The 16,465-nt window shown below is 43.3% G+C and overlaps 1 protein-coding gene across 3 annotated transcripts in view; it reads left to right on the top strand.

Moving 5' to 3' along the window:
• mad1l1 (mitotic arrest deficient 1 like 1) overlaps positions 1 to 16,465 on the top strand; it is a 730,635-nt gene that overhangs the window by 156,728 nt on the left and 557,442 nt on the right. For all 3 annotated transcript variants that reach the window (XM_068002947.1, XM_068002946.1, XM_068002948.1), the window contains one exon: positions 14,665 to 14,809. In XM_068002947.1, coding sequence (XP_067859048.1) covers positions 14,665 to 14,809 — 145 coding nt within the window. The remainder of the gene's footprint in view (positions 1 to 14,664; positions 14,810 to 16,465) is intronic.

Below are 16,465 nucleotides of genomic sequence, written 5' to 3'. Positions count from 1 at the left end.
TGGTGCTGCTCCCGGTGTCCCGTAGCTGGTGTGCGCTGGGTACTTTGCTGCTCCCGGCATCCTGGAGCCGGAGGGTGCTGGAGGCATTGTCGCTCCCCGTGTTCTGGAGATAGGGGGTATCGATTGCGTCGGTGTCGCCTTGGACGTTTGACGCTTTCGGTGGGAAGCCTGGCTGCTTCGCTGCTGTCGTCCCTCCTCGTCAGACGCGGGGTAGTCGCTGCAGTCCGACTGCGACTCGAGCGCTCTTTTACCCCTGGTTGCAGTGTCGGCAGGAGCTCGTTTCCTTTCCTCTGGCTTCCTCCTTCTGCTCTTCTTGCTCACGAGCTGCCATTCTTGCTCTGCTGCCTCCTCGTTCATGGACTCTGTTGGCTGGTGGGGAGGCTCGGAGCTGGGTGTCAGGGTCTGGCAGTTTTTGGCTTGACCCTTTTCTCGCTCCTTGTCTTCCTGGGTCGGGGACTTCTTGGAGTGGGTCGTGGTGGGGCGAGGGTTCTTGGCCTTCTTTGGGGCAGCCTTGCATGTTGCCCCCTCCTCTTCCGCTGTGTTGCTCTTGGCTGCCTGGGCATAGCTGAAGCTGCGTTTGGGGCAGGCCCTGTCGAGATGGCCATCCTCTCCGCACAGGTTGCAGCACTTGCTATCCTTGCAGTCTTTAGTCTGGTACCCTTCCCTTTGCAGTTCTTGCAGACGGTTGCAGTGCAGGAGGCTGCCAGGTTGCCAGATTTGCCGCAGGTGCGACAGACTCTGGGTTGCCCCACGTACATGATGTACCCTCGACTTCCTCCGATGGTGAAGCTGGAGGCGGGGTGGAGGATGTTGCCTTGTGCATCCACTCTCCACGTTGCCGTGACCTCCCTCTTGCTGGTCCAGATCCCGAACTGGTCGGTGACGTCAATGCTGTTCTCCGCCCCATTGTCGTATCTGGCGAGGAACATCAGCACATCGATGACCGGGACATGTGGGTTGTACATGTGTACGACCGGCTTCCGATTGCTCTGCGTTGGGAGGGTGAGAGCGGCTCCACAGTGAGAATCGCCAGCGGTCCTTCGCTCCACTTCTTGAACACCTGAAGAAACTTCTGGCATCCAGCGACTGTCTTGAAGGTGACATCGAAATATCCGTTTCGAGGGAAATCCTGTCGGCAGAAGATGTCCGTTGCTTCGAATCCACAGCACTCGAACAGAATTTGTTTCACAAAAAACGCACGATCCATCGGCGTAACGCTTTCAACTGTTTTTACCGTCACCCTGACGGTTTTTGGCACACCATGGCCTTGTGCCCTTCACTGCCATTGCAGTATTGATGTCGTTCTTATGCAAATTTAGGGGCGGAGCCAGCACACAAATCGACCAATCACAGCAAAGCCCGCATCTTGCGAGTGCATGAGGTCGCAGCCAGCGTTCCGATCCGCTCAGATCCAAATAAACCCTGTTAGGAACACACTTGATCTTAGCCAAAAGGCCGAGAAGCCTAAGTACCCTTTTAATTTTTTTCTCAAAAAATATACTTTATTCATAAAATTTACAGAAATACATACAATACAGTTGTCATATCACATTCCAAACATACACAATACAGATTATACAATTTGCAGGTTACATCAAGTACAGTTCAATGAACACATTGGACATAGTTACAGTTCATGACACTCTAGGGTGCCTCATTGCATCACAATCAGTACAGGTGATTCATTACAGATTCATTACAGGTACATTACATTTCATTGCATCAATTTGAATTTTACATTCTGCCCGAGGGGTTTTTCCCTGATTTTAGCCCCTCTGTATACAGTGGCGGGAAGGCTCTAAGCGGTTGCCTTTCCCCATAGAGCCTTTGCAGCGGCCGCACCCATCCTCAGTGCATCCCTGAGCACGTAGTCCCGGACCTTGGAATGTGCCAGTCTGCAACACTCGGTCGAGGACAGTTCCTTGCACTGGAAGACCAGCAAGTTTCGGGCAGACCAAAGTGGGTCTTTCACCGAGTTGATGGTCTTCCAGCAGCAGTTGATGTCCGTCTCAGTGTGCGTCCCCGGGAACAGCCCGTAGAGCACAGAATCCTGTGTTACGGAACTGCTCGGGACGAACCTGGGCAGATACCACTGCATCTCTCTCCAGACCTTCTTTGCAAAGGCACATTCCAGAAGGAGATGGGTGACGGTCTCGTCTCCACCGCAGCCTCCTCTGGGACAGCGCGCGGTGGCGCTGAGACTCCGGGAGTGCATGAAGAATCTGATGGGAAAGGCCCTTCCCACCTCCAGCCAAGGTGGGTCTTGGTGCTTGTTTGACAGCTCTGGCGATGAGGCGTTCTGCCAAATGACATTGACAGTTTGCTCGGGGAACCAACCGACAGGATCCACCATCTCCTTTTCCCGCAGGGTCTCGAGGACGTTACGTGCGGACCACTTGCTGATCGCCTTGTGGTCAAAGGTGTTTTTCTGCACAAACTTTTCCTCGCCAATCAACCACTCTGGCACTGAAAATGAACAATTACAAGTATGGAGTCTCACTCCTTCAGGTTTTAATTGTTGGAGATTTTAAAAATTAAAAAAAATTTGTAAAACTTTTTCTTGGGCTCTTTTTTCTCTTTCTCTTCTGTTAACCAATCTTTCTTTCCCTCCTTATTTCTCTTTCTGTACCTGATTTGATATTGAGTTCACTCACTCTAATTTACATTTCCTTGTCAGTCCTTTAATCTGATTGGTTAAGGAGATACTCAGTTGCTTACCCTATTCACTCAGGTTCCAGATGCCCTGTTTCCCTTGCTGCGACGTTATCAGCTTGCACCTTCAGCAACTTGCCATGCAAAAAATTTAAAAACCTAAACATGCAAGGGCAAGTCTAACTACAGCAAAATTTGGCTCAATATGGTTAGAAGTCCCCGGAGGTTTCAGTACTAATTTGTGGATGCTATCCTCATCGCTGGCCAGAATCCGATCCAGATGTATGCATCCCTCATCGAGTCCATGACACGTGGTCTGAAAGCAAATTTATCATTTCTGATTCTGTTGCTCGATTTCCATTATTGAATTGCCAGATTCTATTGGGTGAATTGAAGTTCCCATTATTCCAACATATCATCCTTCTTACCTCATCAATATGCTGTTCTCATTCCTTACGCTGAATAGGTGTCTCTAACAGAACATGTTGTTAATCCTGCACTCAGTATACTTGCTAAATCAAGCCAGGCTCTTTTATGATAGAGTCCCCAGTTTTCAGGTTTAATTATTAAAACCAAAATAAAAACCCAATGAATGCAAAAATTTTGAAATTGGTGGTTGTTTAAAAGAAAACATTGCACCTGCTCCTCAGCCACTCTTACCTGTGTTTTCTCCCTGGTTCTTACTGCTTCTTGGCCTGGCTCTATCTCTGCATTCATATTCACTTACTCACTTTTGTCTGAGACTCACAGCTTTGACTTGTCGTTTTGGGAAGAAAGGTGCTTGGGTCTGGCATGGCTCCAAAACTAGAGGACGTATAAGATAGTCACTAATAAATCCAATAAGGAATTCAGGAGAAACTTCTTTACCCAGAGAGTGGTTAGAATGTGGAACCCGCTACCACATGGAGAAGTTGAGGCGAATAGCATAAATGCATTCAAGGGGATGCTAGGCAAGTACATGAGGGTTAGATGAAGTAAGGTGGGAGGAGGCTCATGTGGAGCATAAACACTGGCGTAGACTAGTTGGACCAAATGGCCTGTTTCTGTCCATAAATTCTATGTAATTCTCTCAAGCCTTATTTATTTCAGCCTGGCCAAGCTTTGTTGCACACTGCTTCTGGCCCCAGGCTTCAGGACACTGATTAACAGAAGCTCACTTACAGCACAGAATTCTTCTCTTTTCGGAGTTAGACTCAGTCATTGGGGACATTGGCTGAGAGTATTGAAGAGAAAATAGGGTTTCCTAGGTGCCAGCAGTCCGTGGTGAAATGGCCATTCTTCACATGTGAGCCTAGACAGTATGTGTAGTCACGGATATTTAACTGTGGAGAGTGTTATCGGCCAATGCATACTCTCCAGAACGTTCCACTGAATAATGGCCAAGCGGCAGAAGCTCTGTCTGATACGCAGCCTCCCGAGGCCAATTGTAGGACCTGAATCACCAGCTCAGCTGAATGTGGCTGTTCCAGTGCAGCTTGAGAATCTGTGATCTTCCTGGCTTAGTACCCCAGTTGGGTGGTGTTTTATCTACTAAGCTGCTGGAGAAATCCTTATAAATACTGTATGATTGTGTGTTTGTATATTAAAAAATTCATCTGAATCAAGCATGATATATAGAATTCTATAAATCTTGCCAATATTGTGTGGGCTTTCACTTTTTCAGATTGTGGATGGTGGCCCTTCAAAAACTGCTGATCTTGATCCATTGTTAGGAAAGTTGTGTTTTTTTGATCACCTTGACCCAAAGAGCCACACATTGTCATAGATTTTCAGTTATGTAATGTGTTGCTTTATTTATGTATCATGAACTTTTAGCAGCACACTTTTTTGCTTACTAGATTATGTGTTGATTTTCTGACATGTCATTAATTTTATTTGTAAATCGGCGCGGGGGGACAAACTCATTTCAAGTGGTTTTGGTGGGTGATTGATTTTGTAATGCATTGTGTAGCCTGTATTTTTTAGCCGTTAACTCCTGTCAATGGGGTTAATTTATCATTCAGAATGGTCATTCACAGAACATAGAATCATACAACACAGAAGGAGGCCATTCGGCCGATCGTGCCTGTGCCGGCTCTTTGAATGAACTATCCAATTAGCCCCAATTACACTTGTTGGCATTGTTTCCCATCATGAGGCATAGGTCATCAACCTGCTTGGTGTAGGATAGAAGCAATGTGTGTATTGTGCTACAAGGGGTGAGAGATCTCAGGTACCACAGCCACAACAGGCAGTGTTAATCCTACTTGTTGCTTTTCCTGTACTCTTTTCCCCTCTGCTCATATTGCATTATTTAGAATTCTAATGGAGCAAATAAATGAATGAATTCCTATTCACTGCCATAATATTGAATTTTGATGTACTGAAACCGTCCCTGCTTTTCTTCTCTCACACACGCATACGCTTCCTTTAGCTACCCTAGTTGGAGCTCATTTAATAGGTGAATGCAGTGGAGTGACTGAAATGTAATTTCAACAATGATGTTGTTCTTTGCTGTGATGCTGGTAGCTGAATGGACTTCTGTTTTTTTATTAATTCAAATCTAAAATTGTCAAAACTTTTTAAATGAATAACATTCCAACCTATTGAGATGCAGAGCATTATTTTTGTTCCAACCCTGCTGAAGGTTGCACGTTAGGCTCGTCTGCTGTATTTTATACAGAACCCCATTGAAAGTTGTTCACTGTTCTGAACTTTGTGTAATTATTTCCAGTTCTTTATTTTCATACAGCGCTTTAATGGAGTAATTAGCTGATTTATTACTGCGTCTCCAAGTCTGCATAATGCATAAAGAAAATTGTATGATTAATTCCCAATTTACCATATAGGCCTAAAATTGGAAGGTAATTCATCGGAACAAGGAACCTGTAGTTTAGACTTATTGTCAGATCAGGCTGAAACTGACCATCTGGCTCCTATTACAATTTCTATTTAGAAACTTGCAGGGGTAAATGATTTAAGTTTGTGCTCATTTTTTTCTTGTTACTAGTTAATTAATGATACAAGATTTAGGTCTGACAAATGCATTTCTAATTGTATAATGTAGGTGTTATCAAACACTTACTGGGCTTTTGATATGAAACTCATTGCAAATACAATAATAATATTACAAGAAACTACACACCGTAAGATTGTGATATACCTACTTCTAGGCCTAGTTTGCATTGGGAGTGATGTGGTTTAGTTCAAATTTCCTTTCAGTTTGTGAGGAAGTAATGCAAGGAGAGAAGGAGGAGGAAAAGAGAAGGGAAATTTTCAGATGTGAGAAGTGTGACATGTTATTAAGATAATTTAATGAAATAGCATTCTGCGAGCATATCATTTCAGTACACTTCATCCTTGATACTAGAATGCATCCTTGCTGATAAAAGGCATTGACAGTCAATTGCCTGTTTATGCACAGTTTGCTGGAAATAATTGCATAACTCATTTGCCAAATAATGTATATATTGACCAAGATTGTGCTTTCAGAATTTTTATGAACTGCAAGCCTATTTAATCATCTGCCTTTTAACTTGTTTATAAATTAAAATGAGAAAATGCTCATTACTTAAACATTACCATAAATAACCTATTTTGTAGAAAAAGTTTTATTTTAATGCATTGTCTTCAGATGAAATAAGGCAGTGAATTTCAAATATTTGACATGTTGCAAACTATTAAAATAATTGAGGAACTCCCCTTTGATAGATTAGTTGTGAAGTGCATTGCTCTTCATTGAACTGAACCATGCAATCTAAGAATGTCCCAGATTCGAAGCCTGAGTAGAGTCAGCTGATCTTAGCCAGGGTGGTGGTAAGATTGTTATATTTTGTCTCTGTTATTTGCATGCGCACCCCCCCCCCCACACCAATCCCCGCTTTGTCAATTTGAGATATCACCTCCTTAAAAAAAAAAGTCTGTGGTTCGTCAGGCAAGATCCAGGCTTCTAACACTGTATTGATTACAGTTTATTTGGTTATTTTCTTTTTGCTTTTCTATTTTGTTTCTGATTATTGATTCCATTGATTATTGAAGTGAGACAAATGGGTCTCACTGCCACTTATGACTCTAAACATTTTTGAATATGGGAACTAAATTTGCCTGTTTTTCAGTCTGTTTGGACTTTCTAACTGTTTGTTAACTCTCTCAAAATGACCATCTCTGCTTCACAAAGATCCTCATGTTCCTAACCTTGGGCTGTATTTTATCAGTCCCATGTACTTAATAGTTTTCAGTCACTTAAGCCCACCTGGAATGTCTACCCCGCTCATGTCCCATGTCCCAGAGCATGTACAACATGTGTTCGATGCTATATTGTTGGTGTCCTCCCAAGCCTCCCAGAAATAACCATTTGACCTGTTAATTATCTCCTGGTCATCCTGATGTTTGACTCCATTTGGGTCCCTAAGATTTTTAACTGTTTATTTCATTACTCTTTTGCTCTTTATAATACTTTTTTAAAAATTCGTTCATGGGATGTGGGCGTCGCTGGCGAGGCCAGCATTTATTGCCAATCCGTAATTGCCCTTGAGAAGGTGGTGGTGAGCTGCCTTCTTGAACCGCTGCAGTCCGTGTGGTGAAGGTTCTCCCACAGTGCTGTTAGGAAGGGAGTTCCAGGATTTTGACCCAGCGACGATGAAGGAATGGCGATATATTTCCAAGTCGGGATGGTGTGTGACTTGGAAGAGAACGTGCAGGTGGTGTTGTTCCCAAGTGCCTGCTGCCCTTGTCCTTATAGATGGTAGAGGTCATGGGTTTGGGAGGTGCTGTCGAAGAAGCCTTGACGAGTTGCTGCAGTGCATCCTGTGGATGGTACACACTGCAGCCACAATGTGCTGGTTGTGAAGAGAGTGAATGTTTAGGGTGGTGGATAGGGTGCCAATCAAGCAGGCTGCTTTGTCCTGGATGGTGTCAAGCTTCTTGAATGTTGTTGGAGCTGCACTCATCCAGGTAAGTGGAGAGTATTCCATCATACTCCTGACTTGTGCCTTGTAGATGGTGGAAAGGCTTTGGGGAGTCAGGAGGTGAGTTACTCGCCGCAGAATACCCAGCCTCTGACCTGCTCTTGTAGCCACAGTATTTATATGGCTGGTCCAGTTAAGTTTCTGGTCAATGGTGACCCCCAGGATGTTGATGGTGGGGGATTCGGCGATGGTAATGCCGTTGAATGTCAAGGGGAGGTGGTTAGACTCTCTCTTGTTGGAGATGGTCATTGCCTGGCACTTGTCTGGCACGAATGTTACTTGCCACTTATCAGCCCAAGCCTGGATGTTGTCCAGGTCTTGCTGCATGCGGGCACGGACTGCTTCATTATCTGAGGGGTTGCGAATGGAACTGAACACTGTGCAATCATCAGCGAACATCCCCATTTCTGACCTTATGATGGAGGGAAGATCATTGATGAAGCAGCTGAAGATGGTTGGGCCAAGGACACTGCCCTGAGGAACTCCTGCAGCAGTGTCCTGGGGCTGAGATGATTGGCCTCCAACAACCACTACCATCTTCCTTTGTGCTAGGTATGACTCCAGCCACTGGAGAGTTTTCCCCCTGATTCCCATTTGACTTCAATTTTACTAGGGCTCCTTGGTGCCACACTCGGTCAAATGCTGCCTTGATGTCAAGGGCAGTCACTCTCACCTCACCTCTGGAATTCAGCTCTTTTGTCCATGTTTGGACCAAGGCTGTAATGAGGTCTGGAGCTGAGTGGTCCTGGCGGAACCCAAACTGAGTTATTGTTGAGTAAGTGCCGCTTGATAGCACTGTCGACGACACCTTCCATCACTTTGCTGATGATTGAGAGCAGACTGATGGGGTGGTAATTGGCTGGATTGGATTTGTCCTGCTTTTTGTGGACAGGACATACCTGGGCAATTTTCCACATTGTCGGTTAGATGCCAGTGTTGTAGCTATACTGGAACAGTTTGGCTAGAGGCGCAGCTAGTTCTGGAGCACAAGCCTTCAGCACTACAGCTGGGATGTTGTTGGGGCTCATAGCCTTTGCTGTATACAGTGCACTCAGCCGTTTCTTGATATCACGTGCAGTGAATCGAAATTGGCTGAAGACTGGCTTCTGTTATGGTGGGGATATCGGGAGAAGGCCAAGATGGATCATCCACTCGGCACTTCTGGCTGAAGATGGTTGCAAACGCTTCAGCCTTGTCTTTTGCACTCACGTGCTGGACTCCGCCATTATTGAGGATGGGGATGTGTACAGAGCCTCCTCCTCCTGTTGGTTGCTTAATTGTCCACCACCATTCACAACTGGATGTGGCAGGACTGCAGAGCTTTGATCTGATCCGTTGGTTGTGGAATCGCTTCGCTCTGTCTATAGCATGTTGCTTCTGCTGTTTAGCATGGATGTCGTCCTAAGTTGTAGCTTCATCAGGTTGGCACCTCATTTTTAGGTACGCCTGGTGCTGCTCCTGGCATGCTCTTCTACACTCCTCATTGAACCAGGGTTGATCCCCTGGCTTGTTCGTAATGGTAGACTGAGGAATATGCTGGGCCATGAGGTTACAGATTGTGCTGGAATACAATTCTGCTGCTGCTGATGGCCCACAGTGCTTCATGGATGCCCAGTTTTGAGCTGCTAGATCTGTTCTGAATCTATCCCATTTAGCACGTGTTAGTGCCACACAATACTTTGGATGGTGTCCTCAGTGCAAAGACGGGACTTTGTCTCCACGAGGACTGTGTGGTGGTCACTCCTACCAATACTGTCATGGACAGATGCATCTGCGACAGGTAGATTGGTGAGGACAAGGTCAAGTAGGTTTTTCCCTCGTGTTGGTTCGCTCACCAACTGCCGCAGGCCGAGTCTGGCAGCTATGTCCTTCAGGACTCGGCCAGCTCGGTCAGTAGTGGTGCTACCGAGCCACTCTTGGTGATGGACATTGAAGTCCCCCACCCAGAGTACATTCTGTGCCCTTGCTACCCTCAGTGCTTCCTCCAAGTGGTGCTCAACATGGAGGAGGACTGATTCATCAGCTGAGGGAGGACGGTAGGTGGTAATCAGCAAAAGGTTTCCTTGCCCATGTTTGACCTGATGCCATGAGATTTCATGGAGTCCGGAGTCAATGTTGAGGACTCCCAGGGCCACCCCCTCCTGGCTGTATATCACTGACCCGCCACCTCTGGTGGGTCTGTCCTACCGGTGGGACAGGACATACTCAGGGATGGTGATGGAAGAGTCTGGGACATTGGCTGAAAGGTATGATTCTGTGAGTATGGCTATGTCAGGCTGTTGCTTGACTAGTCTGTGGGACAGCTCTCCCAATTTTGGCACAAGTCCCCAGATGTTAGTGAGGAGGACTTTGCAGGGTCGACTGGGCTCGGTTTGGCTTTGTCGTGTCCGGTGCCTAGTGGTCCGATGCCGGGTGGTCCGTCCGGTTTTATTCTTGTTATGACTATTTTTAGCGAGATTGTACAACTGAGTGGCTTGCTAGGCCATTTCAGAGGGCAATTAAGAATCAACCACATTGCTGTGAGTCTGAAGTCACATATAGGCCAGACCGGGTAAGGACTGCAGGTTTCCTTCCCTAAAGGACATTCGTTATTGGTGTTTTGCATCTGCTGCTATGTCTACTTCCAATTTTCTTTTGGTGTCTCTTTATGCTTCTGTAAAATCTGTACTCATCCCTTTTCCTTACAAGCTTTGTAATTTTTCTTTCTCCCCCCTAAATCTCCCTTTTAATTTTCCCACTAATCTATTTTGGAGCATTTTTATTTTGCCTTTCCTTGTCCTTGCCATATAATGTTTTCGAAGGATATTAATTTATCCTCAACTGATATATTCTTCAGTAGTGCCCCCAAGTCTATGTTACCAAGCTTGGATCATCCTACAACTGAAACTTTGCCACCTTAAAGTGTATATTCAGTTTTGGTTATGTGTCCGCCCTATTTCTCAAGTCAAATTAAAAGTTACTGCGTGCATGATGGCTATTGCCCAATGTTTTACTACTTTTGCTCTCGAAATAGTGTTTCATTCACTCACAAGAACTAAGTGCAGAAAAGATCTGCCTCTCGTGGGTTCCCTGATTCACAACTGCTTCTGACTGCGCTGCATTAACAAGCTCAGTCTTTCCAAGTTTATATTGGATTGGCTAAACTCCCCCAACATTATTATCTTCCTTTTCTCACTTACTTTTCTAATTTTGTCATAAAGTCATGAGGTGATCTCTTTGCTTTGGCCTGGTGGTCTGTGGCAAACTGCAAATACTGCCCTGGCTCTTATGGAACGTATCTGGCCCGATAATTTCATCGGATGACTTTTCCAGTTGTGCTCGCTTGACTATTTAGCATCCCAATTGTCCGTTGCATACAAGGCAACTCTCCTGTTTTCTCTATCCTTTCTGAATCCCATGTATTCTTCTAAACTATTTTCTCATCCATCACCTTGATTCCGATGACACTGTCATTGCTGATAGTTACCGTAGCCTCCAGTTGTACCATTTTATTTTGAATGCTTCTAACATTATGTATGTACATCTAATTTTAGTCTTTGCCCCCTTAACCTCCCTGTCCGGTTGTCTACTCTTGCTGTCTGAGCAATGTAGTACTCCTTGCTGTGCTGTATTCTTTCCTTTCTCCTGTATGCTATCATACATTATCCAGACCCATTCAGTCCTCACCCACCATCTCATTTAGTTTAAATGGTTTCTTTCCATCTAGGCTCTTACTGTTCCTTCATTTATTTCTTCGATGCCACAGTCTCACTTATTCCTTTATTTTCTAGCTTGCTTTGTTCCTTCTTACTCACTTATTTTCCAGTTGTGTACTTTCCAATTTATTTGCTTATTTCCCACCCGGGTTCATTTCTCAACTAAGTGGGGTCAGTTCCTACTCATTTATTTCTACCCTAATCATTTCTGTACTGCATTATTTATTTCCTCATCCACCCTTCCTAGTTATTTTTAAAAATTTATTTTCACCCAGATTTGTTTCCCCATTTCTTTCTCATTCTTGTTCCTTATTTTATTCTTCCCATCCTATGCTACTCATATTTATTTATTTTATTTTTGCTACCTCAGCTCTTCCTATTTATTTTAATCTTTTTTTCTGCAATATTTATTTATTTTGTTCTTCTCGCTCCATAGGTAAGACGTGATCTATTCAAGTCCTCTCGCAACTCTACTGTATTTTATAACAACACTTTGTGTACTCTGCTTGCTATAAAACAGGATATCCCCGACTCACTGTGAGCAGCACCTCAAGGATCCTCAAATGCAGGGGCACCCGAACTATGACCTATAGGCCACATGTGGCCCATTAGTCCGAGCAATATGACCCACAAGGTCCAGTTCAATTTTATTTGCTTATTTCTTACTCGCTACATTGTCCCATTTGATTTGGAGACTTGCAAACAGCTGTTCTTGGTGCTGCAGCCTCATTGGTGGATAAATCCTAAAGTGGAACAACCAAGATCTGTCAGTATCAGCAGCCGAAGATATATGGAAATTAATAGGAATATTGATTTTAAATTTTATATGTGACCTATGAACCTCTGAGCATATGTGTGTGTGTGTCCAGTTGGTGCAGAATCACAGGAATTTGGAACTCTTTGGCTGCCTATCTACCCACTGGGAAGGGACATGTTATGGCACTGGGAGACCTGATAAAACTGGAGGGTATTAGAATTGGAGAAGTTATATTAAGCAATATTGCCAGGACCTTCTTGTCACTCCGGTATAGCTACAGAACAACTGCAAAGTTGGTTGTTAATGGCCTGTGTTATCTGGAGCTGATTGTAATTTCAAGTTTGTTGCCCTAGAGAACTTGTTGACTAAACATTTGTAGTTGACAGCTATTTTTAAGATGAGGAGTCCCTTAGTTTAACACTGCTACCCTGGCTCTAGTAGGAGGAGAATCAGTCTTCCTCCCATGGACATTTCTTCCATTCTGACAGGTAGTCTACTTCACGTAGCAACTGAGCTGGGAGCTAAATGAAACTTGTCAAATGTGCGATTATTGGATTTATGAGCATCAGTCATACAGGCACTTGACCCCATAACTACATACTTCATTGGGCGTCTTAACTCTTCAAGTGCTAAATGTACTTGACAGACCTGCAACTTGTACAGTTTTTATTATCCTATATGACTTGCAATAAAAACGGTCTTCAGCAGAACAGAGAGAAGAGCAGGAGGGAGGTAGGACAAGAGAATTTAATATTCATGCATTGCCAATTTTCATAAGTTAACTTCCCTATTTCCATGTATAGAAGACTGCACCTTTGATTCTTTACCTTTTCTCATTGGTACTAGTCTTCATTGTTGTGTCTACATTTTTTTAATGGTGATCCTTTGCTATGCTGTAAAGTGTATACCTCCTTTGTGCAATTATTGTAGCAATCCTGTTAAGAAAAAAATGCCTATTGATGGTGAGATCATAACTATAAAGTGCTAGAATGCAACATTCCAGCTATCTTGTATCTGTAAGTGTAACTAGATAAAAGCATTCACCCAGGCTGGTAACTATATCAGTTAAACATCTATACTGACAGGTCCGAATTCATCTTTTAGTGTTTTGGCTTGGAATCACAAATGCCTTTGCGTTATGGTGCCTCAATAGGTTTGAACAGTTATGTCTTCAAAGTTCTACCACTCAATGCCTGAACTCCTTAATCCTAATAATATGTGCAGATTAACAAATGAGAAAGAATGTTAGATTGCCTATTATAGCTGTGGGCTTACTACGCTCCAATTCTCTGAGTTGGTGCTTAGAACTTTTGGATTTTAAGATTTGTGTTTTAAGTTGCTTGCATTGTTCCTTGAGGATTCTGCCATCTCCTCTGACCAAGGAACTAAAACTGTGTTTCAGAACAGAGCCTTGCATGTGATGGAAGCAAGGAAGATGGTCTAATTGAAAATGAGATTGCAAAGGTTCAAGTGTCTTAGAGACGAGTGTTACTAAACTGTTTCCCCTGAGAGTGATGACAAATCTTAATTATATTTGGTGGCTGAAATAATGAGCAAGACCATGCCTAACATTCATTTTGGGAATTGATGAAAAAGCAAAATAAACTTTATTTTGAATTCTATTGCATAAATAGCACCTCGGTCAAATTATTAAACAATATGCTAATAGGATGTGTGAAAAATCACATTTCAACTATTTGGTAAATGTGCCAATTATTCGTCTTTCGGCTTTTGCTGATAATTCACATGCATATGAATTGGACATAAAAATGAGCGCACATGTCTAAATGCTCACATAATAGTTAGCAGCTGCGTGCAGCATCCTAGAATTAATGTTTAAGCCTAGACTAAGATTCCAAGGATCATTCACTGCCATAGAAAAAAACAGAATGTGCCGCCAATGACTGACTTCAATGCTGTTTCACTCATGCAAAAGAACCTGACAGCTGTTTAAAAGCTTCCTGTGATTATTATGTTTAAGCTTTAGCTGCCATTGTAGCCATTGGAATTGAGACCATCACTGTTGGGAGTTGGTAGGGATGAAAATGGTGGACTTCAGTGGCTCAGTCTGTGAGAACCAATTCAATTTTTCGATTTGTAATTTTTGTGTGCTCAATAGATCTTCCACCCCTCCTGATATCAAATCATTTTCAGTTTGAAAGGGTGTTCAGACAGGTTGCCCCAGGCCTTAGGCAATCCTTTTCAGTAGCGGAATGCTAAGGAATCACACCTCGGAGACCAATTGATTTGCTTCTTAGTTTTATTTCCTTCCCCGCACCTCTCCACCTGACAACTTGGTTGAAATTATGCACTCACCATGTGGGGAAAGAGTTGTTGCAAATGCCTCTTGCTACTCTGTAAAATGGTGCATTAATAGATTGGGGTCTGATACTGGCTGATGAATTATTGAGTCAAGTTTGGAACTTGAAAAAAAGATCCAAGTCTTGGCAATGTTCCCGAGGTTTGAAAATCTGAAACTCCCTGTCAGTCAACTCTCCTTAGCCTTTCACTTCATTGGAGGAAATATTGTAATATCTCGTGAGAACCTAATAAAGCCACTCACTTGCTTTCTATCCTATCTGTAACCCTGCTCCTTGTTTGTCTGTCATTGCAGTGCTCGAATGTTGGAAAAAACTCGACAGCAGCTTCAGGATGATGTTTTGAATTTGCGGACCCAGCTTCTTTCTGAACAGAAGAAGCGGGAGCAACAGGAAGCAAATGCCCGACGTATGGAGAAACGCAACATTCTACTCATCAAGGTATATGAGTTGCTCAGTGAACATGCACGAGATCATTTTTTAGAAGACTTGTATGCCATTGCTTTGTATTCTATGCCTCTAGATACAAAATCAAGCATTCAGTTTACATTTTTTGTATGGTCTTACCTGTTTGGGCTACTGTTTAATCATGATCTGTGTGCCTGCACACCAAGTGCTCTCTCTTCCTCTACTCCTATTAAAATATTACTATTTATGGTCTAATTCCTTCATTTTTCCAAGTGTATTACTTCACTTTTTTCTACATTGAACTGCATCTGCCACCTATCTTCCCATCCTGCTAGCCTATCTATGTTCTTCTGCAGTCTTCCACAATCCTCATCACAGTTTTCTATACTCTTCATTTTGGTGTCATTAGCTAATTTTAATAGTGTTCACCCATTTCCTAAGTTCAGATCGTTTATGTAGCAAATAACAGCAGCCCCATCATAGACACTGTGGAACGCCACTCTCCGCATCTTTCTAGCCTGAGAAACCTCTGTATACCCCCACCCTTTGATTTCTGCCCTCTAACCGGCTCTCCGTCTGTTTGGCCACGTTCCCTTAATTCCATGTGCCTTTATGTTTGTCCTAAGCCTCTTGTGTGGTATCTTATCAAATACTTCTTAGAAATCCATACAAAGCATGTTCACTGCACTTGCTTTATCTTCTATTATTCCTTCAGGGCATTCTATAAGGTTGGTCAAGGATGATCTGCCTTTTGGAAATCCATGCTGAAGGACTTAGATTCACTCATTTATCCTCTTAAGTGCTTAGCAATTTCATCCCATACTATAGACTCTGGTAGTTTATCAACAACTGAAGTAAGACCAATGGGCCTCTAATTTCCTGGCTTAACATTGACTCCACTTTTTGAAGAGGGGAATCACAATTTGCCATCCTCCAGTCCTCAAACAATTTTTCTCTCCACAAAATTTTGGAAAATTATAGTCCAAGTCTCCACTATTTCTTCCTTAGCTTCCCTCCTGATCCTCCGATGGAAACCATCAGGTCCTGGTGATTTGTCTACCTTAAATTTGTGTACCTTAGGAACGTAGGAGCAGGAGTAGGCTATTCAGCCCCTCGAGCCTGTTATCCGCTGTTCAGTTAGATCATGGCTGATCTGTATTTACCTGCCTTGGCTCCATAACCCTTAATACCCTTGCATAACAAAAACCTATCAATCTCAATTTTAAAATTTTCAATTGACCTAGGTGCAGCAGCTTTGTTGGGGAGAGAGTTCCAGATTTCCACTACCTTTTATGTGAAGAAGTGCTTCCTGACACCACCTCCTAATGGCCTAGCTCTAATTTTAAGGTTATGCCCCCTTGTTCTGGACTCCCCCACCAGGGGAAATAGTTTCTCTCTATCTACCCTATCAACTTCTTTAATCATCTTAAACACCTCAATTAGATCAACCCTATTCTTCTATACTCAAGGAATTGTCATCTCAGAAAATAAAAGCACTGTTATCCTGTTCTCCCCCTTGCATTCCCAGTACTAGCTTTTGGAAATCAGGTTATCAAATAGAAAGTATATCCTATCATAAGTTTAGATCAGTACCACATCTCAAAAAATAATCAAAACCTGCTGCAAAATGGAACCTCCTGTTAGTACAGTAACCATTCCAGTAATCCCTTATTTAAGGCAAAAGCTAAG

Source organism: Heptranchias perlo, chromosome 22 (assembly GCF_035084215.1).
Source record: "Heptranchias perlo isolate sHepPer1 chromosome 22, sHepPer1.hap1, whole genome shotgun sequence".
NCBI lineage: Eukaryota > Metazoa > Chordata > Chondrichthyes > Hexanchiformes > Hexanchidae > Heptranchias > Heptranchias perlo.
Note: the sequence above shows the minus strand (reverse complement) of the source record. Positions and strands in the feature narration are given on the sequence as shown.